We start from the raw sequence: 24,889 nt of genomic DNA, 5'->3' as shown, positions 1-24,889 counted from the left end.
GTTTCAGAATTTACAGAGATGTGGTTACTAAATAGCGTCATATTTTATGTGAAAAAAATTTGGACAAAAATATATTTCTAAATGGGTTTATTAATATTTTATCTATTAATTGTGCTATTATGATTATTTTTTTTAATCTAACGTACAAATATAACAACCTCATAGCCTCAGATCATTCAAAGTCTGCCCTTTTCTTTTTCATGACATTCTTTCTTTTTTTTTTTTTTTTACTAAACCTGTATCACATGGAGAGGAAGACAGAGAGGCATGGGGAAATGAGGATTTGGGGGGCATAGACAGAGGGTAATAAAGAAGAATTATGAAATGGTAGTATCATCCAACTGTTCAGTAACCATAGAATTTATTTTCTGTAACTTTCATTATGTATTCTCAGGTTGCCATGGTTGGAGAAATTGGAGGTTCTTCGATAGATGACGCAACCCGAAGAATGATGGCGTTTATAATGTCACCTGACCTGGCACTGCAATACAACCTCTTTGGACGTCATGGGAAGAAACCCTTCAGGGAGCTACGTCTATTTGATCTTGTTTACGGTAGTTCTCTTTAAAATTAAGTATCTAATAGGATGGACACTTTATGTCCAAGGTTTGAAAAATGATTTAAATGTTAGGTTAAAAGTTTATATTCAAAATTTAATTGGCTTTCAGACTCCAGATATTGATTTTATAAATGCATTTGGCCATGTAAATTGGTTTGCTGTGTGATCAAGCAACTTGACCAAATTCAGTACTCTGCACAAGATTAGGTCCTTACAATGCTGATTTTGACAGCTATTAAAAATGTAGGTGGCTTTCACAATAGAGGCCTGGTCAGTTTATATCAAATGCATTTTTTTTCATGGATTTAATGACTTGAATGCATTGAATTAAACTTATAAAAATCCAAAATACAGGGCTTTATAGACTACCCTATGATGTCATTGTGATTTCAAATGGTAGTTATTGTATTTCATATTATGATGCATGTCATCTTTTAGTTGCCTTGAGTCTATTGCTCTGATTATCTAAGAGAAAATAGATAATTAATTGTTTGTCTGTCAGAATTACTAGGTTGATACTTTTTTCATTTATTTCTAGGAGCACTGAAGAAGAACATCCTTACAAAGGACATAAACCACAAGGATGCGGAGAAGGCTTTCTCAAAATGGTTTACAGGAGCTCGGGACAGAGGGGGCAAGCGGGCCGTCAGAGCACAGAGGGAGTTCAACAGAAGGGGTGAAACACAGGCTCTTCAGTCTCAAGATGAGACACAAATCCAATAGAGGTCAACGATCTGGTACTGGAGGTAAAAGTCTATATACGGACAATTGTTTGTATACGGATTTTTAAAAATGTCAGTTGAGGGTTTGATTGGCAAATTTATTTTCAAAAACTAGAGCTAAAAAAAATTGGGTGGGCAGCGTTGTGACTGTCCTCCTGTGTGAAGATTTGTGTGGGGTTTTTTTGTTCAAAGTTGGCAATGTTCATTTTCTGTTCAACCTTGTCACTCTTTTGTACCATCTGTTCTCAACATATGCAGTTTGTGTATTCACTAGTTACAGTGGGGTAGTTTAACTCAGACGGTGATGATGACACTGACTCATAGTCCGCAAGTTGTTCTGCCTATATAGCCCAAAACCTCTTATTCACACTGTTTTAAGTCAAACCAAAGCTCTACAAGGTTGAAATTTATACTTTTTTTAAAAGAACAGTGAAGACCTAACTATGGTAAAAGTAGTTAAAAATAGTTCCCATGCCTGCCATTGTGGTTTCTGTTATGTATTCCATGATATTTTGAGCAGTAAAGCGAAAGCAGCCATTTGCAATGCTTACAATGCCCAATGTTTATGCAGTAAAATGGCTAGTTTTTCATGATGGGACAGTTTATATTAAATTCAAGTTTGTTTTAAACACAGCTGTGTGTCATAGTTTTCTTGTGAATTTTAGCACCGTTTTTTTTAAAGTGCATTATTTTACATTTTTGCCATTGTTTCAGGCTAGGAATCTGCTGACCTGCACCTGATGCAGGTAGTGCTGAAAATTCTCATACAAACCAACTTTCTAGTCTGTACAAATATCTTTAGTTTTACACAAAAGTACAAAAAATGGGTATCTGTTACTGAATACTGACTTAATTAACATGAATTTGTATTGAAAAGAAAATCTTGTACTTAGCATTTTATGACCTGACTTAAATATTTTCTTTGGTGTTTAGGGACCCACATGTAGAGCAGTATGGGAAACCCTAGCCAAATCAACATGGAACCCATTTTGAAACTCTGTTGGCCCCCTCCTTGAGGCTCAGTGAGATCTTTATTTCCAGGCAGTATTTGGGGCCTATATGGGTCTTATATCAATTGCCCAGATAGGCCCCATGTAGAGCTCGGTTAGATCGCAGTTGAGGCCCGTATAGACAATCCTAGGTGGGGCCTCCGTGAAACCTGCAGAGAAACCCACTTAGAACCTATTTTTCAACCCACTTGAGCCCCACACAAGGCCCAGTGAGATATTTGTTCAGGCAGAGATGGGCCCTCTATGATTCCCATATGAATTGCACTGATAGGTCCCATGTCAAGCCCAAGTAGATCCCACTTTAGACCCATATGGGGGATTTAAAGGTGGGGCCTCTATGGAACCTGCGGACAAACCCACTCTATACCCATATTTGCAGCCCACTTGGGCACCACGCAAGGTCCAGTGAGATATTCCTTCAGATAGAGATGGGGCCTATATGGGACCCATATGAAATGCCCAGAGAGGCCCCATGTAAAGCCCGGATAGATTCCACTTGAAGCCCATATGGGCAATTACAGGTGGGGCTTCTATGGAACCCGCGGACAAACCCACTTGGGACCCTTATTTGCAGCCCACATATAATCCATCTGGGGCCCACATGGAAATGCTGGCTGGGTGGTGGTGAGAGGCTTTGTTCCATTTCTCTTTGCCCAACCTTCCTGAGACTGAGTGATGTCTTTTGGTGGCATGGGTTTGAGGAGCAACTGCTCTGAGAAGTTGTGACACATAATGTGTTCTCTGTATCTTCCCTGTAAAGAGCCATACATTTTTCGAACAAAAGTCCCTGCCCTTAGTCTTCTCTGATTTCTCAGAATTGACTGTTTAACGATCCCAAACCATCTCTCCACGTGACAGTTTGTGTCCCTTGTTTTACTTGGCCCAAAGGTGTCATCTTCCTTGTCAGATGCATACCTTTTCAAATTCCCAAGCAGCAGACCACTCCAAAGGGGGAAAATGCCAAGGTAGTTCTCGAAAAGGACATCAACAATGCCTGGGCAGAAGTATGGGTTTTCCTCATCATGTGGACTCCCAGCGTCCGCTTTTTCTAACTCTCCTTTTACCTCCTCCAACACCCTCTTGAATTCATATGTGAAGGGAGATCTGCCAACAATTGTGTGGGCATTTCTTCTTTCCTCATCGTCATCCTCCTGAACTAAGGGGCTGTCTTCTAATTTCTCCACCTCTTCACTGTCTGTCAGCCTATCCTTGGATTTTTTTACTAAGTCCTGCAAGGCCTTGAGATCTGTCTGGACATCATCGGTGTTGTGCCTGGAAGTGAATACACTGCACATTGAGCGGAAAATTTTGAGTGCTGCGGTCATGGAGGTTGTGTTTTGCAATCTGGCGAATGCAAATGTTGCAAAATCCCGATTGCCTGAGTGACAGCTTTGAGCACGTGTGCAGAGCATAGGTGTAGCACTGTAAATGTCTTGATGTCCTTCCATGTCTTGACTTTTGAGCAAATGGCAAAAGCCCGGTCCAAATAGCTGACAATGCTCTCCCTGTTGAATGAGAGAAGAACACTTTGGAGTAGTGCCCAGCTGTAATCTGTTTCAACTTGATGTATTCTTATTTTTGTGTACTGTGCCAGTTTGTGGAGGAACTGCATTAGCCAGAATGTGATGGGTGGTACAGAGTGTTCATTTGTAAGCAATTCACAGACTGGGAGAGGAGGTGTACTCTTACCTCCTCCAGGAAGAGTGAGAGCATAGTACAGCAGCCTTTTAGTTTGACCAGGAACTTTTGAGGCAACATTACCAGTAGCATCCAGGTACAAGGTCACTCGGGTCTTCTTTCTCAGGTGTTGCACAATTATGCTAACTCCTGTTTCAGTGTACATATGTACACCAAAGGGGTCAACTTGCAAGTGCTGTATGTACCCAGGCATCTTATGAAAATTGAAATCACTTTCCTTCATGATATTTTGTGTGAGGAACATCTCCATGAAGACATCATCATGAAGTCTTTTGCTTTTTTTAATTTCTGAACTAATGACTTTAAGAACATGTTTGTTTAGACTTGGAGTTATGTTTCCTGAAATCAGTTCAGCAACTGGTGTTTTCTTTAGTTTTTTGTAATAGAATTGGCTCACTCCTTTTCTCAGAGCTTTTCCAATTCTCCCTCTCCTTGTGTTTGCTGCTTGTCTGAATTTTTTTTCACTGGTTTTGTGTGCAATTTTTCCTCTTTGCAGTACAGAGATCTTCACGGGGGTCTCTCCAGCTGGCTCCCTTTTCCGTTGAAAAGAAAATTTTGCACCACAGGATGGGAATGTACAAATTGCAATGATATTTAGATATGGACTGTTTACTTTACGGCTGTGAGGAGTTTTAACATGTTGGCTCTTGAAAGCAAGGGTGCAACAGGGATTTCTTTTTCGGAAACTGTTGTACAATATGTTGGTCCATGGTTGCCTCAGTTTTGTTGAACCATGCAGTGGAACAATTGTTTTCCATTTTTTGCTCTTCACTGTAATTGTGAACTTCTTTGAAACTGCAGGCATCTTTCTCCATTGTTTTTTATTACATGCTTTCTTAGGTAGGGCTCCTCTCTGCATGGACACCTGTTCTTGTTCATTTTCTGCCTTCTTCTTTTTTATGTCCTCATCTGATGCTTGTTTGTCAGAAACTTCTGTCTGCAAAGACACATTTTCTTCTTCATCGTCTGATTTTTTCTTTTCTATGTCTTTGTCAGATACTTCTGTCTGCAAAGACACATTTTCTTCTTCGTCGTCTGATTTTTTCTTTTCTATGTCTTTGTCAGAAACTTCTGTCTGCAAAGACACATTTTCTTCTTCATCAACTGTCTTCTTCTTCTGTTTGTCCTCACCTGATGGCGCTTCTTGTTGTTTGGTAATCAAATCCCTCACTCCATGTCGATTTTTTGTCCAAATAACCCACAACCAGTGACGGTTTTTCTGATTATCGTCATCAAATAGACTTCCAGAAAGTTCAGACCAAAGTTCTGATGAATAACTTGTATCTCTGTTTGGAATGTTAGCATTCTTCATTGATTTCACTAAAGCTTCCAGTCCACCTGCCATTGCCCATAGGTCTTTCCTTTGAGCTCTGCCTCCTTTTTTAACTCTTCCCATTGTCTTTAAATTGTCACTAATCTATCAAAAAAGAGAAGAGCAAAAACTATATCATATTGTCAATCTGAAGTGAATTTGTGTGTAAAATTATTGATACACAAAATGACAGCCGGCAATTTAAACAAACATTGGGACAAACAAACATATGAACATATCTATACATAACTAAGCTCTGAAACATTCTGCAACACTTTAATAACAGTACACATATTAAACATTAACTAGTTGTACATTAGCATGTATATTAGTATAATATTGGCCATCATTAATTAGTCTCAGTGATTGCAATGCACGTACTAATAACTTATTCTGTATTAATACTCTATACAATATAGAACATCGTACAATAGCAAGCGCTTTCCATGGATAATTCTGTTTCATGTTGTACATGATTTGCAGTGTAAAACTGGTTTGCTCAGTGTAATACACAGATTAGAATAGAATAATCAATCTCCTTTTATGACAGTTTGTAATTATGGTCTAGGCTTATGTAACTGAACACAAAAATACCAGCGTTATTAGTGTCCATATAAATCTAAATTTAGTCTCTTTAGCTCTGAACATATTCCTTATTGTAAAGTGAGGTCTTACTCATAAGTATTTAGCCAGTACTGTGAAACTTATTAACCCTGAGATCGTTTCCTAGTGAATTATTCATGACCAAGACCTCACACAGGACATACTCAACATATTCAGAGTAAAACTGGGGGGGGGGGGGGGGGGGGGGGGGGGTCACACAATAATCGAGACCTTATTTATCATTATTGAGGGGAGAATGACTGTTCCACTGACCCACGAGGTGCAAAGCATATTGATATCAAAAACTACCATACTTAGTATCAATAAACAGTAATCATCAGATTATTGTGGGGAAACTCCTCACCAATACTGTGGAATATGATCATGCTTAATAAGGCATTTGTGCTTTGTAATATCTAATTAAGGCCAAATATGCTACTAACATACACACTATTAAGCATTAAAATTTGGAAAAATGTTAATAATTTCAATGAAAACACATTTAAAGAAAAGGTTACTTACATATAACGATGGAGTTGGACAGCAGACAAAACTTTAAGGTTATCCAAATGACTCTTGAGGATTGCTTAATCATTATAGTTGCTATGCAAAATGAAAAGGGATGGCTCAAGGAGTCAATTGAAAGGTGCTCCTGATTGGCCAGTCACCCAAGGTTTCGCTCATATGATTGGGTAAAGTTTTTGGAATCCAGATAAGTCTTAAGGATTGCTTTTTCATCATTGTTGCTATGCAAAATGAAAAAGGATGGCTCCGGGAGTCTGTTGAGCTAAACTGAAAGGTGCTCCTGATTGGCCCTAGTGGCTGACATGAATTCCATTGTTGAAACTAGACTGTAATAGTCAAATACTGTGGTTATTCCATGAAATATGTCTTATAGTAATAAAAGAGCCTTTGTAGGAAACTTGACTGTAAAACAGTGAAGTTACTGAATATTATTTGCAATAAGAATTCCCTAAAATTATGACAAACTGTTTATTCTCAAACCAACTGTTTTAGTACAATCAGGAAGACATGATGAAGGTTTACAATGACTTTCAGGACACTAACCTGTATAACAGTGAAGTTATTGAATATTATCTGCAATAAAAAATCCCCATAATTATTACAAACTGTTTATTCTCAACTTAACTGTTGTAGTACAATCAGGAGGACATGATGAAGGTATGCTGTGACTTTCATGAGTCTATACTGTATAACAGTGAAGTTATTGAATATTATCTTCAATAAAAATTCCCCCAAATTATGGACAAAGACATATTCTCAAACCTAATGTTGTAGTACAATCAGGAGGACATGATGAAGGTTTGCAGTGATTTTCAGGACACTAACCTGTATAACAGTGAAGTTATTGAATATTATCTGCAATAAAAATTCCCCAAAATTATTAAAAAAGACATATTCTCAACTTAACTGTTGTAGTACAATCAGGAGGACATGATGAAGGTATGCTGTGACTTTCATGAGTCTACACTGTATAACAGTGAAGTTATCGAATATTATCTGCAATAAAAGTTCCCCAAAAATATGACAAACTGTTTATTCTCAAACCTAATGTTGTAGTACAATCAGGAGGACATGATGAAGGTATGCAGTGACTTTCATGCGTCTACACTGTATAACAGTGAAGTTATCAAATATTATCTGCAATAAAAATTCCCCAAAATTATGAAAAAATACATATTCTCAACTTAACTGTTGTAGTACAATCAGGAGGACATGATGAAGGTTTGCAGTGACTTTCAGGACACTAGTCTGTATAACAGTGAACTTTTTGATTTTTTTTCATAGCTTAATTTTTCGGCAGTACACTTTGTAGACGGTCCCTGCCCACTCGCCTCACCACCGGCAGCGCATAGAGACCAATGTTATTTGCACAACACGAGAGACGGCCTATATTGATGAAAATTGTGTTGTAGCTCGTTGTCTGTCTTGCACTGATGGGAAAGAGGTATATTTTGTGCTTATACCTCCTTTCGTTAACAAGCTATTGATCCGAGAAGCTCGAATCTGTGAATATCTTTCTAACTTTACCCAACTCCGGCAGTATCGGTGTAACAACAAGAAAAAATGGAACAATGTAGAACTTCATCTTAACATATAGTTGTTTGATTGCGACAATCGGTTTTGATCTTATGAGTGAAAAACAATGTGTTTAGGCAATATATATCTTATTCTTCTTGTAATGGTAGCAAGTAGCACTGTTACCGCAGCAGTACTGTCCCATTCATAGGCCCCGTTACCACCGCAGTTCTCTGACAGTTCTGCCTTGTTTAACATAATAAAGGCATCAGTGTATCATTTGTCTTCATAAACATCAGGTTAATGTTTGGAAACTGTCCATTGTACTGTGTTCCCTCTGTTATATTGATAGAAAGTCGATTACCGTCCAACATTTCTCTGTACTAGACATTTCACAGCGTTACTTTCAATAAAGAAGTCAGTGCACCATTTACGACCAGCTTTAGAATTGAAGAAATATATCACCCAACACTATGAGAATGTATACATAGTGCAAATAGCCTACTGTAAATGAATGAGCTTTGAGTCCTAATTAAACGTCGAATAAGTTGCAGTGTTTTCTGTTACACTGACAACCATTTTAAGACTCCCCGACGTAAGTGGGCTACTACCATTTTATACAGTCAATGCCTACTACACAAGATAGTGGTCCAGTCTATGAGTTACCCAGCTTTCTATTACTACCTTTCTAACTCCTGAAAGAGTTCACCCAACATTGTAATGTTACATACATATATACATACATGTTATAAATCCTGTTAATTCATGTGTTTAAAACTCTACCAATATGTAGTTTGTGACTTAGTTAAGTTTTTTTTCTAATTGTTGTATTACAACAGTACAAAGCCAATGCACCCGATTTAATATAAAGCAATTACTGTATATTACTGTTTTTATGTATTAATATCTGCATTCATGTTAAAAATAGGCAATGTCTTCCAAGACAAAATCGCACAAGGCAATGTCCGACTCAGAGTGGATGTCCCGTCTGAGAAGGTTTGCCAGCACTGGGTCCTGGCCTGCAGGTGAAGGCAACAGGCCTGCTCCCAGGCAGAAGAAATGGTTTGAGCTGTATCAGAGGGTATGAGTTTATTTATGGACCAGTATACAATTTACTCTTCCTATACATTTTACCCATAACTTGTAACAAATACAAAATAAGGTTCATTAGTTAACTAATATAAAATTGGCAAACTTTCTATCAGATCCATAAGCTATACACTGTGATGATTATTCCATAGTCAATCAAATGTGTGATTATTGCTTGTAGATTGAGAAATGTCCGATGCAGACTCATGGACAGAGGTCATTGTTTGGGCAAGAGAGGAAGTGCCAATGTGGATTTCATCAACCAAAGGTAAAACTATTGAGAGTGTTTATCTGAGACAGTGTTTGTTTATGTATGTCGCTACAACAATTAAAACTGTGTCTACTCTGTCTTGGAATAACAGCCATCCACACCAAGTGTTGCTCCGCGGACTGGAGGGCAACCAGCTGCAGCTGTGGGTCAAGTCCAAGGCCCTGTGGGGCAACAGATTGCAGCAGCAGGGGACCCTGTCCAGAGGGTAGCAGCTGGTCCTCTGGTGGGTTCCGTAGCTGTTCAACAGGCTCCACCATCCAGTCCAGCCCAGAGTGCTCCAGTAGTACCAGGACTGAGACCTGAGGGCCAAAAGACACGACCCATTTTGAGTTTGGCAATGGTAATCAGACAATTAATACAATGCATAAACTGACCCCTGCTATGAACACAATATTTACCTTTATGTATATTGGACGATAGTTTGACTATAAAGTCCTCAACTTAGCCCTGACAAAGCCCTCTGCTTTGTTGTCTTTCAGTTTACTAAGCCAAGATTTGGTGGAGCGCATGTTGCTGCTGCAAAACCAAATCTTAGCAAAGCCAGAAGAGTAACCAAGGTAAATAAAGATTTTATGCAACGTTTAAGCTTGAGACATAATTGTGGTAAGTAACTAATACTGAATGCTTTACAGACCCAAATCACAGTCACAGACCCTGCTGAGGAAAGTACCAGTGCTCCTTCCAGCACTCCTGTCTCAGTGAGTAATAAAGATTATACTTACTGTTGTAAAGGTGTTATTATACAAACTTTTTATAAAGATATTAAAAACCTTTAAATCCACTTGAGCCGAAATTACATTTTAAAGCAGTAACAATATCATTATAGTTTTTTATATGGAGTGCTTGTATAATTTCACAGATTTAATGCTGTGGTGAATTGCTTGTAGTTTTTACTAATCTGAATATAACTCCTGCTGTGTGTCTCAAGGCTTCAACTTCTCAAGCAGAGAGCCAGGCGCCAGCACCTGTCCCCAGTCCAGCACCTGTCCCCAGTCCAGCAGCTGTGGTTGCCACTGTGTCTGTAAGTAATTTAACATTTTTACATCATAGTGTGCCAAAGCTCAGGAGTCTCTTAAACCAATATAAACTATATTCTGCTTTTTTTATTTTAAAGTCTGCTGCTGACACTAGGACAGAAGCACCAGCTTCAACCTCCCCCCTGCCCCGTTTGTGGTCAGAAGGTTTGCCGCCCGAAGACCACAAATGGATTGAAAAATCTATCCTGAGGACGGGGCCAAAAGGGAGACTGCAGCTTCAGGACCATCTGAAGCTGTGGCACTTTCCACCTCAGCCGAGTCACCTGTACAACCAGGCTCCAGCACCAGACCGCTTCTTTGCCCATCCACTGTTTGTATGGATGCCATACAAGTTGTGGAAGGTGAAAGTGGTCTGTCCTAATGCAGCCTGTCAACAGCACCAACTCACAGGAGCAGGGCTGCATAAGAGGGCACGGCGGGTCCTTGACGTGGACAGGACCTACAATATGGTGACAGAGACACTGACCTGCACCAAATGTAGAGCCACCCACGTGTCTTGGAGCCAAACTGTCCTCAGGCAGCTGGACTTGGCTCACAGGTCTGAATTCCGGGTGATCCTGACCCAGAAGTAAGTATTAAATCTTTTCTCTCTTGCCTTGTCAACAGAATTATGTAAAACAATTCCACTGATACACCTGTCTTTGACTTAGATATGCCTGTGACATCCGGGTGATCCGCTTCCTGCGGGAGAGAGGTCTGGGTAACAGTCCAACACGGGTTGTTAAGCAGCTGATGGAAAACCACTCTGAGGAGTGGCTGCATCGGGTTGCCAGGTACACCACAGAGTGTGTGGACTTTCAGCAGCGCCCCGGACTGCTGCCCATGACTTTCCCTGAGCCCCCTGAGCCTTCTGTGGTGCCAAGCTGCAAGTGGCTCCTGTCTGTCTACAGCCAGGACATCTTGACAAGGCTCGAGGACATCAAGGCCAGGATAACATCCACCTTTGGCACAATTTTAAAGATGGACTCGACCAAAAAGGTTTAAATTGTTTTCACATTCTTTAATACAGAAACTGATATTATTAACTACTCACAGTAAATTAATATTCATGAAAATAATCACTTTTTTACTTCTTTTTTTCCCTTCAGATCACCAAGAAGCTTGCCGGCATGGCTAAAGGGACAGCTCTCTGGCTCACCTCCGTGGGGAATGAGCATGGTCAGATTCTGATCAGTGTGCTGACCGCTCAGGAGGGAGCTGGCCTGGACATGATGGCAGCAGACCTGGTACAGCGTTACCAGAAAGCTGGTGTCCATCCCCCTGTTGCCCTGTATGTGGACTGTGGCTGCTGCTCCAACGCTGGGGAGACCAAGCTGGAGGCCAGATTCGGTGGGTGGCCTGACCTCATCGTCAGGCTCGATATCTGGCACTTCATGCGCAGAATTGCCCTGGGATGCGCAACAGATGCTCATCAGTTGTACCCGGTCTTTATGTCACGCCTGTCAGCGTGCATATTTGAGTGGGATGCAGCTGATTTAGCTCTGTTGCGTGAAGCAAAAAAACAGCAGCTTCAGTCCCAGGGCATGGCAGTCACAGATCAGGACATCAACAGGCATCTGTCCAGGGGGGAGCTGGCCCTCCATTGTCGGAGGAGAACCCGGGGTGAAGAGGCCACCACCCAGATGCTGGAGGAGCTGCTGCAGGGGCTGACGGGGACCAGTGGCAACGACTCTCTTGGAGTTCCCCTGTTTGACATGGACAGGATGGAGCACATCTGGCATGTCCAAAGCAAGCACATCAAATGCATCCAGGACCCGCCAGGTGTGTCTCTCTACACAAAAACAGGGGAGCTCACTAAGGGAGGTGTGCGGTTGCCCACATTCAGGTGCGCCAGGGGCTCTACATCTTTGGAGTCCTTTCATTTGCACCTCAACCGCTTCATCCCAGGTTTGTGTCTGTAATATACAGTATGTTTGTTAATGTGTTATTTAGTCCAGCAATAGCACAAATTGTAATAGTCATTAATGTATTTTATTACCAAGTGTTTTAAGAAGTGCTGTTTAAACAAAATGTTACTTACTTACTTACTTACCTACTTACTTACTTATTTACTTCTAGGAACCAGTGCCAACAGCCTGAATTTTCAGGTTTACTTGCTTGAAGGACTCCATAGGTGGAACCAGGACCGTGGTAGTGCTGCCCTGTCGGCTGGACCATCTGCTTTCCGCAGCTACTCGGGTGACCTGCTTCACTGTGTGAACAGGAACTATGAGAAGCTGTTTGGCAGGAAGGTGGTCCCAGAGTTCTGTCCACCCTCCCCTTACACTGGTTAGCATTATTTTAATAAATTCAAAATTCAACTCATTATGAAAAAAATAATTTGCACAACTTTGTTAATGATCCATCTTACCTCTGTTGTTTCAGGAGAGCTCATAGGGCTGCAGTATCTGTTCCGGCAGACTGGTCAGGCACTGCAGGATATGCACCCTGATTCGGAGGAGACTGCTCAGATGGTGGAGGAGCATAATGTGGAGGACAATGAGGAGGAAGATGAGGGGTTTGCCGAAGCAGCAGAGGACCCAACAGTGCTGGACCAGGAAGCTCTCCATGCCCCTGCCACTCTGACTCCTGGCCTGAGCTCTAGTGTGTCCACAGCTCAGCTCACCTCCTCCACAACAGCTCCTTGCAGTTCCTCCAGCCAAGCTTCGAGCACCTCCTTCATCCCAGCTCCTAGCACCTCCTTCGGGACAGCTCCCAGCCCACTGGCCATAGCTCCCTGTAAGGCTTAAAAAATAAATCTTAGTATTATTGAAATTATGATATGGCTAGGTGCAGTGCAGTGAAAATAAGAATTATGTTGCAATCATGATAATGATTCCTCACTATTTTTGCAGCATATCGCAGTTGTTAAATTTGTAATATTGATGGCTGTTTTTTTCATATTGTGCATCACTAGCTCCTGGCCCATCTGCAGTAGCCTCTGCTTCGTCATCTCTGGTCTCAACTTCATCCTCTGAGACTGGAGTTGATATGCAGCCTCATGATGATGATGTGGTAAGTGTCAGTGTGTTAAAAGTTATGCACCTATATTTCATCCAATGAAGAACAACATAAATGTGTCGGTAAAGGTCCCTGTAATTTAAGGATTTACATTAATACTTTCAAAAATATTTCATATTTTGAACAGGCTGTGGACGAGCAGAATGTCCCTGGCTACCAGAACGTGGACAGACTCGCTGAGTTTTTGGTGGAGCTTCGGAGTCAGACGTCCCTGTGTCTCACCAACCAGCAGGCCAGCACCATCAAAGGCCTGTGGGACAGCCTCAACGAGCGGGACAGGCAGCGGGTGGTATATGCTGCTCGACACCAGGACAGGCTCCTGACTGGAAGGTTTAGAACACCGAAGAAGCCCTCAACCACGCCTGGTGTGGAGAGCACTGCCCGCTGCCTGTTAGGTGCAAGTAGCGCGCCTGCTCAGTGGCCTAACTGCTGTCGGTTGGTGGAGAACATTTTCATTCGACTCTGCAGCATTCACCAAGGCCCAGTGAGGAGAGGGAAGACAGCTGTCTCGAGGTGGTCCCTTATCTTGAGGGATTACCACAGGATAAGGCAGCTGGTGCTAGGTAACTCTCTGGTGATGCAGCAGACAGCCATTCAGCTGGTGGAGGTCAACCAGAACACCCTGATCCAGTGGTTCAACTCCAGGCAGAAGAGACAGGAACTGTCTGTGCTGCTTCAGGGTGCCGTCCTACCTCCAGCCATCTCTGAATCTGCAGAGCCTCTTCAGGAGGCAAGAGTGCTAGCTGCTCAGCCTGCACCAGCGCAGCAGGAGCACCAGTACTGGCTGCCAGAGAGCACAGCTGGTCAGGCACAGCAGAGGCAGAGGGGTCCTAGTCAGGTCCCCCGCACCATCTTACCGAAAACACCGGGCAAGAGGCCTCTGTTTGCCGGCCCCCCAGCACCAGCACCCAGTCTGACAACCCAGTTTGTCTCTCCACCTGGACAAAATGTCAGACTAATACAAGTGCCAGTTATATATCCTGTGGCAGTTTTCCCTCAGACAGGTGCAGCTACAAGCCAAGAAGAAGCCCCACCCAAGAGGCCATACAGGAGGACGGTGGAGGCTAACACCTGCAAAAAGTGTGGCCAGTTCAGGAATGCCGAAACTGGCCACAGCCAGTACTATGGCAAAGTGTACTGCCCTGAGTTTGAGACCCTCACCAAACAGCAGTGGCTGGAGGAAATGAGGAAGAAATTCCAGAAATAGGCTGATCTTGTAAATAATAACTAAAATGGCACACTAAATTAAAACTGTAAAAATTGTATATAGTTGTAAGTATTTATGTTTATTTTTGTTGTTTTGTAAGTTATGATAGTGTGCAATAAATTGTTATATTTTCTACAAACAAACACAACTACAGAAAATGTGTCTTTATTGAAAATTGAAGTAAACAACACAAAAAAACATTGACAATGATGTTTACAACAATCACCAACAGTAACATGGTGCATAATTTACGGGTAAATAGTCTGAAGATAAAACATGCAAAATAATCTGCTTTGACACAGAAAAATAAAGATGCTAAGAGGAGGCATTTTCAGTTCCATGTTGAAGGTGGTCTCCAGCAGACATGAGAAAAAGTCCTCTATGAAGGTCTAGGGTTGGGGAACTGCTATTCAAGTCTTGTGATGAGGCAGCTTCCATTCCTGCAGAAAGAGGAAAGAAGTAAAAATGAATTATTTACTGTAATGAAAATATTCAGAATTTTAAAAAGTATTCACAATTGTATTCACAGTTCAGAAGAGGATTAGGGCCACTGAAAAAAAAAATTAAGTTCAATATTTTTTTTTAAATTCTTCTTTTAAATTAAAGTCAGAATTCTGAGATTAAAGTCAGAATTCTGACTTTAATCTCAGAATAATAATTTTTTCAGTGGCTCTAATCCTCTTCCGTATCACAGTGATACATAATAATGCTTTCTAAAACATCAGCTTATTTACACTCATTTAATGAGGTTTCCTTGCGCGCACTCAGTGACCTATTTTCTGAATGGGGGAACCCCTTTGCCCTTCGACCCGAAAGCAAGGTCCATATAAGGCAATGTGCGTCACACAGCAGAGAGTCATACTGCGGTCTCAGCTTCCTTCAGGTTCGCCGGTTCGTATCCCGCACGCGGCGCATACAAAGTATCAAAGTTTACTAGTTTTCGAGGAAATCACTTTTTAACACTTTAATTGCGGGGAAACGGCCGAATTTTTCGTTCCTTTCTCTTTTTCTCGTTTTTCTTCTCTTTTCTTCCCTTTTTCTTCCCCCCCCTCCTCCCCCCTTCTCCCCCTTCTTAGATGGCCGATTGTTCCCCAGCTTGAACGCAGCGCCTTAGACCGCTCGGCCATCCTGACTAGATGGACATCGCGGTCACAGGGCGAGGGCGCGGCACGCCGACACGGTCACGTAACAAACCTTTTGGCTCCATTCAGGGTGCAGACTGCTACTGTTTTCACCTGGCAACAACAAGAACAACCTTTTGGGCTGGAGGACGAAGACATCGCTCCTTGCAGTGGGGAGGAAGACTAATGGAAGGCCAAAGCAGTTTCTACAAAAATCCAGTTGCAGGTACCTGGCTTTGCTCATGTGTACAACTTGAGTACCAATTGCTCTGCTGATATTACTAGTCCTTTAGTTTGTGAACACAGCTTTGGCTTTGCTGAGGTTTCTGGTCGCTTGGACTTAAGCTCAGTCCTGTTACAGGGCAGTATCTGTCGCAACAGTAGGTAGGCTGAAGTCAAGTGAGAAACATGTTCACAACTGCGTGCGCACCCTTCAAGCTGGTTCCATGGTGTAATGGTGAGCACTCTGGACTTTGAATCCAGTGATCCGAGTTCAAATCTCGGTGGGACTGCGAAGATGTTAGATGTTTGTACAGCACACTGTCTTGTTTGAGTGGCAGTTGCAATATTGCCTCCTCTTTGTCATACACTAAATTGAGACTTCAGAAATGCTTTGTTTCGGACTTGGTTCCAGAATGCGTTCCTGCAGCTTCACGACCGTCCCACACCTACTCCTTACGACTGGCCACTTTCTGATAAGTGCGGCAATCTCCACTGGAAACAACAGCAACGCATCAAAGTGTTTCCGCCCAGTTTCGAACTGGGGACCTTTCGCGTGTTAGGCGAACGTGATAACCACTACACTACGGAAACCGGTGTTTTTGTTACAGTTGGTCGATGATTCATGTCATGCGCTCGATCCCCGGTGAGTCTTGATGCTGCGCAGCGGTGTAGTCCAGTTTCCTGTTGTGGCTATTTTCAGATTTTTCCCCCACCCAGCTTTGTGCACAGCCATCCTGAAGGAAGCCCCCGTAAGCGCCACCGCCCTCATCAACACATACAGTCTGCTCACACAGATATTTGAGAGCATCGTGAAAGACTGCGTATGTGTTTCATACACAACGAAGGCACGAAAAGCCATCAAGAGGAGACGAATGCACCAGCCCTCAGTTGCTCTTATTATGTGACAACGATCAATATCTAACACAAGAAAGAGTTCAACCCAACTGCTTGGCACCGGCTGCGACCCTGCCTCCCACAATGCGCTTTTGTGGGCTCTTCAGTAAAGGGGGAACTAAGGCTCCGGACCTGCTGTGTGTCGTATATTGGACCCCATAGTTGGCCATGCCTCCCTCGGAATGTCTGCACTGTCCTGGTAAAGACAGGAAGACCGCGGTCGTGTGCCAGGGGCCACAAGGGCACGCGTCCTCGTTAGTATAGTGGCCAGTATCTCCGCCTGTCACGCGGAAGACCGGGGTTCGATTCCCCGACGGGGAGACTTATGCTTCCTACCAGCAGCTAATTGTTTTACCCACAAGGACAGGGGCTTCAAGCTCGTGCTGCTCTCCAGCCGAGGTGAGCTGAGGAAGGGTTAACCTTCCCTACTACAATGGAGGCAATCTAAATCAAATTGCCAACCAAGCAGTCATCAATGTACCGTAAGTAAAGCAGGATGAGTTCATTGGTTCATCCCTGCCTTTTGCCTTCATCAGCAAATTCCAGTCCAATGTGTACACTATGCTTTACATCAGTAGGGAATGCATGTGCTGTTAAGAGCGACTACAGTTCCATTTGATGGTTAGTACGAGCCGGAATTTACAGTGGCCTCTGAACCTTTCAGGAGGATCGGCTGACCCGATAACCCTTGGATTGTTCAAGGGCTCACTGGTGCTGGGCACCTGTGTTGCTTGCCGTCCGAACAGTCGCAAGGCACCTGCGACACCTAAAAAGCAGGTCCCACCGAGATTTGAACTCGGATCGCTGGATTCAGAGTCCAGAGTGCTAACCATTACACCATGGAACCATCGCATGGCTTCCAGAGACAGCTGTCGAACACGGTCTTACATGCCATCAACATGTATGGTTGTTACTGTGCACACAAGAGACGGTAGGCACTAAGAAATACCAGTGAAACAGAGGACCGCATGAAAAAGCAACTTTAACTGGCTGTCTAAAGTAACGTGGTCAGCTACGAGGGCTGAGGCTGAGAGCAGCATGTTCATTCTTTGCTGAGAGCAACACGTGCAAAAAGCAGGAGTCAGAGGCCACACAAACGGCACCGTCTGAATTTAGCGTGTCAGGCACGCCCGCCGTACTACAAGCACAGTGTTTTATTGTCTTCATGCCGCCTGCCGTGTAAAGACTTGATGAGTAATCTCTGTCAGCATCATGTGGCAGACAACAGTGGCAGGGAAAAGCACGTCATGTCAGAAGTGGGATTCGAACCCACGCCTCCAGGGGAAACTGCGACCTGATCGCAGCGCCTTAGACCGCTCGGCCATCCTGACTAGATGGGCAGCACGGTCACAGGGCGCGGCACGCCGACACGGTCACGTAACAAACCTTTTGGCTCCATTCAGGGTGCAGACTGCTACTGTTTTCACCTGGCAACAACAAGAACAACCTTTTGGGCTGGAGGACGAAGACATCGCTCCATGCAGTGGGGAGGAAGACTAATGGAAGGCCAAAGCAGTTTCTACAAAAATCCAGTTGCAGGTACCTGGCTTTGCTCATGTGTACAACTTGAGTACCAATTGCTCTGCTGATATTACTAGTCCTTTAGATTGTGAACACAGCTTTGGCTTAGCTGAGGTTTCTGGTCGCTTGGACTTGAGCTCAGTCCTGTTACAGGGCAGTATCTGTCGCAACAGTAGGTAGGCTGAAGTCAAGTGAGAAACATGTTCACAACTGCGTGCGCAACCTTCAAGCTGGTTCCATGGTGTACAGGGAAATTACTAAAATAGTAACAAACTTCCCAACATGAACCCCTGAAGAGAAACTGTCAGTTCTCCTGGGGGAAGGGTCAGCAGCTCCTCTGGCTGCTAAATATGCGTCTGCCTGTCACAGCCTGAGGGACGCACCATCCCATAATATTTGATTTCAGGTGAAGGTTTTATGAGCGTGCAGCATCAAGTGAGGGCATTGAGATATGCTGTATGGGTGACACCATCGTTCATTAATGCATATAAAATATGTAATGAATATATATGTAATGTATGTGTATGAATCGTATGTTCTTTGGCAACAACATATCTTTGTTAATGCCAATAAAGCAAGTTGAATTGAATTGAATTGACCCAGTTTCTTACCGTTTTGAGTGACAGGCTGCATCAGTAGCAGTTTATCAACATTAACTGTGTTTTTTTCTCACATCACTCTGTGAAAAGAGGCAGGAAATAGAAACTGCTCAAACAGAATAAAAAGAAAACAAGAACATCTTTATTTTAGTTTCAACTCTGACTAATACTCATAAAATCAGTGAGGAGATAACTCTGTCACAGTCAGAGTGAAAAACACAAAACATGTTTCCGCCCGGTTTCGAACCGGGGACCTTTCGCGTGTGAGGCGAACGTGATAACCACTACACTACGGAAACTGGTGCCACATGCTCTGACGTCACACCACCCAGTGCTTGACCTGAAACAACAAACAAACACAAAACCACCTCAGACAGGTATTCCTTACTTTAGAGAAGCTTCAATAATGGACCCAGTCACAAAACATGCTTCTGCCCGGTTTCGAACCGAGGACCCCCGGACGGGTCCCCCTCATAGTAAAGCTTAACTTCCTTAACTTTTCCCATTCATTCTCTATGGTAGTTCTTATCACTACGGATGTAATATATTTTTGACCACATGTGAGATTTGGTGCTGTTTCCCCTTTCACAGATGTAAAGAGACCCAGTCTCTCAATCCTGTGTGTTGTTAATTTAGAACCCTGAAATAGAATAACACATGAAAAAAAAACAAATAAAAGTGACAGGTCAACATTTAATGTGCCTTTTCTCACAGCCTCTGTGATGTGAGGCTGAACATAGAAACTGGTCAAAGGGAATAAAATGAAAACACAAAGACAGAGCTTTGTTTTTGTTTCACTGATGCCTCATACATTTAAAACAGGTAAGAACATAACCTTTAACATTTAGAGTAAGAAACACAAAACATGTTTCCGCCCGGTCTCGAACCGGGGACCTTTCGCCGTGTTAGGCGAATGAGCGTACGCCAGTTTTCTCGCCAAGTTTGTGATTTATAAAAAACAAACTTGACGTGAAAATGTGACTTCTGATAAGCAAACTCTGACCCAGGCGTACGTACATTTTAGAGGCAGGGGGAATTGGTGACGCAGTTGGTGAGAGGGAGAACTGAAGTCAGATTATATTCTAATGCCTTTCACACATTTCATTCATTGAATAAGAACATATTTACAGACCCGCGTCACCATCATCACTAAAATCTACATATTCTATTTGAACGTGTGTTTGTTGTGAGTCCTTTCCAATAAGCTGTCATTAAAAGATAAAAGCGTGACTTACAGTTCATCAAATATTTCATCAGCTTTGTCTCACCGTCACATTCCTCTGAGGTGTAGAGGAAACACACGGCCGTATCCTAACGTGTTCGTCGGGAGGTAAAACCAAAGTAACATCAGAGGACGTAAATCAGCCGCGGAGCAAAGTGACAGTCATGTTTTCAATGTTTCTAACGCTGTACAGAGTCACTGAGTGTAGTTATACTTTAATAAAGACTGCTGTGCAGAGTCACTGAGTGTAGTTATACTTTAATAAAGACTGCTGTACAGAGTCACTGAGTGTAGTTATACTTTAATAAAGACTGCTGTACAGAGTCACTGAGTGTAGTTATACTTTAATAAAGACTGCTGTACAGAGTCACTGAGTGTAGTTATACTTTAATAAAGACTGCTGTACAGAGTCACTGAGTGTAGTTATACTTTAATAAAGACTGCTGTACAGAGTCACTGAGTGTAGTTATACTTTTAATAAAGACTGCTGTACAGAGTCACTGAGTGTAGTTATACTTTAATAAAGACTGCTGTACAGAGTCACTGAGTGTAGTTATACTTTAATAAAGACTGCTGTACAGAGTCACTGAGTGTAGTTATACTTTAATAAAGACTGCTGTACAGAGTCACTGAGTGTAGTTATACTTTAATAAAGACTGCTGTACAGAGTCACTGAGTGTAGTTATACTTTAATAAAGACTGCTGTACAGAGTCACTGAGTGTAGTTATACTTTAATAAAGACTGCTGTACAGAGTCACTGAGTGTAGTTATACTTTAATAAAGACTGCTGTACGACGCACACGGAGCGCAGAGACACGTCCCCGGCTGCCTCACACACTGATCACATCTTCATCACCTGCATGTGTTTACTGTGTTACTGAGAACAGTGTGAGTAAAGACATGACCAGTTCTCACAGTTATTATCTTACATATCATCATAATCAGTCAGAGCGCAGGCCAAGCTGCCCGTGATGAAACCAGCACATTAAACCTTATATCCACAGATCAAACTTCTGTCAGATAATATCAGAGAGGAGATCTCTGAAGGACGTGAGCTCTCTGTAATGTGAAATAAAAAGTCTGTTTCCTGTAAACATGAAACACTGCAGTGAGACCTGTGCGTAATGATAAATGATGGATGCTCTGGCACTGCTGACGGATACACGCTGCAGCGACGTGCAGTCACTCCATATTTTTATTTGTATTTCTTTTGTGTCCCTCCTGCAGTAAGAAGCAAACAATGCGTGCTCTCTGAACTCCGCTTCATTCACGAGGATCACGGTTTGTGTGTCAGAAACTTTATTCTCTCTGTCTTCCTCTCTGTTGTTGCCGTGATTCACCGTGAGAACCTTTGATCTTCCGGCTCATTTGTCTGCATCTTCATTCATAACGTGCTTTGCATTGACCTTATATGGTTGAATGTTGGCGTGAAAAGGGCGGAATACGAGGCTGATCTACGTGCGCAATTCCCAAGGTGGTTTGGGATTTATAAACGAAACATTGTGTAAAGTTTGCGTGCGAACGGTTTTATAAATCAGAATTATTTTTGGCGCACGCCATTTCCGGGTTTTTGGAGTACGTACTCTTTTAGTAGAGATTCTACGCACTCTTTTATAAATGAGACCCCTGATTGTGGTTCTTAATGAACACTCAGGTACAAACTGGGTCTCTTTAATCGGCCAAAGGGGGAAACAGCGCCAAATCTCACCTGTGGTCAAAAATATATTACATCCGTAGTGATAAGAACTACCATAGAGAATGAATGGGAAAAGTTAAGGAAGTTAAGCTTTACTATGAGGGGGACCTGCCGCGAAAGGTCCTTGGTTCGAAACCGGGCAGAAGCATGTTTTGTGACTGGGTCCATTATTGAAGCTTCTCTAAAGTAAGGAATACCTGTCTGAGGTGGTTTTGTGTTTGTTTGTTGTTTCAGGTCAAGAACTGGGTGGTGTGACGTCAGAGTATCTGGCACCAGTTTCCGTAGTGTAGTGGTTATCACGTTCGCCTCACACGCGAAAGGTCCCCGGTTCGAAACCGGGCGGAAACATGTTTTGTTTTATTCACTCTGACTGTGACAGAGTTATCTCCTCACTGGTTTTATGAGTATTAGTCAGAGTTGAAACTAAAATAAAGATTTTCTTGTTTTCTTTTTATTCTGTTTGAGCAGTTTCTATTTCCTGCCTCTTTTCACAGAGTGATGTGAGAAAAAAACACAGTTAATGTTGATAAACTGCTACTGATGCAGCCTGTCACTCAAAACTGTAAGAAACTGGGTCAATTCAATTCAATTCAACTTGCTTTATTGGCATTAACAAAGATATGTTGTTGCCAAAGAACATACGATTCATACACATACATTACATATATATTCATTACATATTTTATATGCATTAATGGACAATGGTGTCACCCATACAGCATATCTCAATGTCCTCACTTGATGCTGCACGCTCATAAAACCTTCACCTGAAATCAAATATTATGGGATGGTGCGTCCCTCAGGCTGTGACAGGCAGACACATATTTAGCAGCCAGAGGAGCTGCTGACCCTTCCCCCAGGAGAACTGACAGTTTCTCTTCTGGGGTTCATGTTGGGAAGTTTGGTACTATTTTAGTAATTTCCCTGTAGTGGGAATCACTTAGTAAAAAGAACTTACTCTCTATCTGTCAAAGGGGGAAACAGCTCCACATCTCACATGTGGTCAAAAATATATTACATCCGTAGTGATAAGAACTACCATAGAGAATGAGTGGGAAAAGTTAAGGAACTTAAGCTTTACTATTGTGCTGTTTAATCTGACTGTAGTAGAGTAATATCAGCACTTGTTTATTTTTTTAAAACACTGTGAGAACAAAATAAACAAAAAAACAGCTTTAAATGTATCTTCAAATCTACATAATGAGCTTGACCAGTTTTCATCTTCTTGTTAATCTCTCAGAGTCTTCTCTGCAGAAAAAGCGGCCTGACTGAAAAGAGGCAAAGAGACAGACGTGCGCCAGATTTCAGAATGTGGCGGGGCCTCGTGCCCCGCCACATTCTGGCTGCAGGCTGCCTATAAGTGGCTGTTTTGCACCTGATACTCTCGCTTACGGCCATACCACCCTGAACACGCCCGAGTGCGCATGTGCGGAGCGGGAGCGGAGGAGTCTGTGTGTGTGTGTGTGGGAGGGCCGTGCAGAAAGGAGAACGGAAAAAAGGACAGTTGCTTTTTTTTCAATTAACGTCTTTACTGAGGAGTTTGTGTATTTTCCACCCCCCTGGCACCAGTTGGTGTTAGGGGTGGTTATTTGTCTTGTTTCTGTGTAAACACCATGGAAGGGAGGAGGACGGGAGAAAGCCATGGGGGGCGCACTGGGAATGCTGACGTGGCGGACTTCCAGAAAGTTTTGACAGTCTTTGCCACGGTGGAGGGTGAGGACACGCTCACAACGATGGAGGTCCTAGGGGCAATCCAGAAGGACTGTGGTGTGGTGGTCGGTTGTCGCCAGAGAGGGCCAGGGAGACTGGAGATAACGATGGGGACGGAGGAGGGGAAAAATCGACTCCTGGACGGAATTAAACTGGGGGACACCATGATTGCGGCAAGAGAAATCAACAATGATGAGCTGGTGGTGTCATTTCTGAGTCTGCCTGTCTATGTCTCCGACCAGGAAATTTTTGACAGGTTGGCAGAGTGGGGTGTGAGGCCGGTGTCCAGTGTGAGGAGGAGAATGTGGCCGGGGACGGAGGTGGCGGATGGGACGCGCTTCCTGAAAGTGAGGTTTAATGAGGAGGTGAAGTCGCTCCCTTACTCAACAAGATTCTCGACCCTGGAGGGCATGGAGCACTTTAGGGTCATTCATGACAGGCAGGTCAGGGTCTGTCGGCTCTGCATCAGGCCGGGACACATCCGCAGAGACTGCCCGGACTTTCTTTGCTTCCGCTGCGGAGGGCAGGGACATTACGCGCGGGAGTGCGTTCAGGAGGAGAGGAGGGAGCGCAGGGAGGATGGCGCAGCAGCTGCTGGAGACGGAGACGGAGAGGTGCAGAGTGATGGTGGTGACCAGCCCGGAGCGGAGGAGACCGGAGAGGCAGGAGGCGTGGAGCCGATGGAGGATGACGGGGACGGGAGCGTGGAGGGAGGTGGAGGTGTAGCAGAGCACGGAGAAAAGGCGTGCGAGGAGCGCAGCGGCACGGCGGAGACGGAGGAGCGCAGCGGCGCGGCGGAGACGGAGCAGCGGGGCGCCGGAGAGGAGGAGGGGGGACAGGGAGAAGGACAGAGACTGGGGCACGGAAAGACTGACACAAGGGGTACAGGTAAGACAGGGGAGGGAAAGGGGACACTCGGGGATTCTGTATTGTGTGATACCTCTGACAGCGAGGGGGGTGACATCCATGATGTCATAAAGAATAGGAAGAGACCCCTCGGGAGCAAAGGTAAGAGAGGGGCCAAGGTCAAATTTAAGCCGGCATAATAATGTTGTTTGTCTTTTTGTTTCTGTATGTAATGGTGTCGATCTCCTCTTTCAATGGAAATGGGCTGAGGGGACGGGAGAGGTGGGAGCAGGCGCTGAACATATGTGGAACGGACATTGTGTGCATTCAGGAGACACATTGGGATGGGGAGTGTGTGAGGGAGGTGGAACGGGTATGGATGGGACAAGTGTTTGTGAACAATGGTGGGATGAGAGCAAGAGGGGTGGCTATTTTAGTGAAGAGGGGAGTGATTGAGAGAGTGCAGACGTGTGTGGATGATGGTGATGGGAGAATGATTGGGATTAGTT

At 43.4% G+C, this 24,889-nt stretch overlaps 2 protein-coding genes, 2 long non-coding RNA genes and 7 other non-coding genes across 12 annotated transcripts; 6 read left to right on the top strand and 5 right to left on the bottom strand.

Moving 5' to 3' along the window:
- The first annotated feature begins 249 nt into the window (after positions 1–249).
- LOC117804852 lies at positions 250–2,585 on the top strand. 2 transcript variants are annotated; one of them, XR_004629268.1, is made up of 4 exons: positions 259–554; positions 1,098–1,305; positions 1,996–2,027; positions 2,215–2,585. It is a non-coding gene; the product is annotated as an uncharacterized LOC117804852 (long non-coding RNA). The 2 variants fall into 2 exon arrangements; XR_004629269.1 differs by lacking the exons at positions 1,996–2,027; positions 2,215–2,585 and having other exon boundaries at positions 250–303; positions 395–554; positions 1,098–1,336.
- A 6,290-nt stretch (positions 2,586–8,875) lies between these two features.
- Positions 8,876–11,800, top strand: LOC117805467. The gene is made up of 10 exons (XM_034674196.1): positions 8,876–9,025; positions 9,215–9,301; positions 9,396–9,644; positions 9,784–9,861; positions 9,937–10,002; positions 10,233–10,325; positions 10,419–10,909; positions 10,992–11,319; positions 11,430–11,695; positions 11,788–11,800. Exons 1-10 carry the CDS (start codon positions 8,876–8,878, stop codon positions 11,798–11,800), a joined length of 1,821 nt encoding a protein of 606 aa, XP_034530087.1.
- A 41-nt stretch (positions 11,801–11,841) lies between these two features.
- LOC117804844 lies at positions 11,842–14,696 on the top strand. The gene is made up of 5 exons (XM_034673262.1): positions 11,842–12,228; positions 12,400–12,609; positions 12,706–13,059; positions 13,238–13,335; positions 13,469–14,696. Exons 1-5 carry the CDS (start codon positions 11,865–11,867, stop codon positions 14,546–14,548), a joined length of 2,106 nt encoding a protein of 701 aa, XP_034529153.1. The 5' UTR covers positions 11,842–11,864; the 3' UTR covers positions 14,549–14,696.
- A 1-nt stretch (position 14,697) lies between these two features.
- LOC117804858 lies at positions 14,698–15,988 on the bottom strand. The gene is made up of 2 exons (XR_004629274.1): positions 15,743–15,988; positions 14,698–14,988 (listed from the first exon to the last, which is right to left on the bottom strand). It is a non-coding gene; the product is annotated as an uncharacterized LOC117804858 (long non-coding RNA).
- Positions 15,989–16,109: 121 nt separating this feature from the next.
- On the top strand, positions 16,110–16,181 carry trnaq-uug. Its single transcript has one exon. It is a non-coding gene; the product is annotated as a tRNA-Gln (tRNA).
- A 228-nt stretch (positions 16,182–16,409) lies between these two features.
- trnav-aac lies at positions 16,410–16,482 on the bottom strand. The gene has a single exon. It is a non-coding gene; the product is annotated as a tRNA-Val (tRNA).
- Positions 16,483–17,034: 552 nt separating this feature from the next.
- trnad-guc lies at positions 17,035–17,106 on the top strand. Its single transcript has one exon. It is a non-coding gene; the product is annotated as a tRNA-Asp (tRNA).
- A 454-nt stretch (positions 17,107–17,560) lies between these two features.
- On the bottom strand, positions 17,561–17,632 carry trnaq-cug. The gene has a single exon. It is a non-coding gene; the product is annotated as a tRNA-Gln (tRNA).
- A 401-nt stretch (positions 17,633–18,033) lies between these two features.
- On the bottom strand, positions 18,034–18,116 carry trnal-cag. Its single transcript has one exon. It is a non-coding gene; the product is annotated as a tRNA-Leu (tRNA).
- A 1,015-nt stretch (positions 18,117–19,131) lies between these two features.
- On the bottom strand, positions 19,132–19,204 carry trnav-cac. Its single transcript has one exon. It is a non-coding gene; the product is annotated as a tRNA-Val (tRNA).
- A 2,895-nt stretch (positions 19,205–22,099) lies between these two features.
- trnav-cac lies at positions 22,100–22,172 on the top strand. Its single transcript has one exon. It is a non-coding gene; the product is annotated as a tRNA-Val (tRNA).
- Positions 22,173–24,889: the final 2,717 nt, after the last annotated feature.

This window comes from Notolabrus celidotus, chromosome 21 (genome assembly GCF_009762535.1).
Source record: "Notolabrus celidotus isolate fNotCel1 chromosome 21, fNotCel1.pri, whole genome shotgun sequence".
NCBI lineage: Eukaryota > Metazoa > Chordata > Actinopteri > Labriformes > Labridae > Notolabrus > Notolabrus celidotus.
The sequence above is the reverse complement of the archived record's forward strand: the minus strand, read 5'-3'. Positions and strand labels throughout refer to the sequence as shown.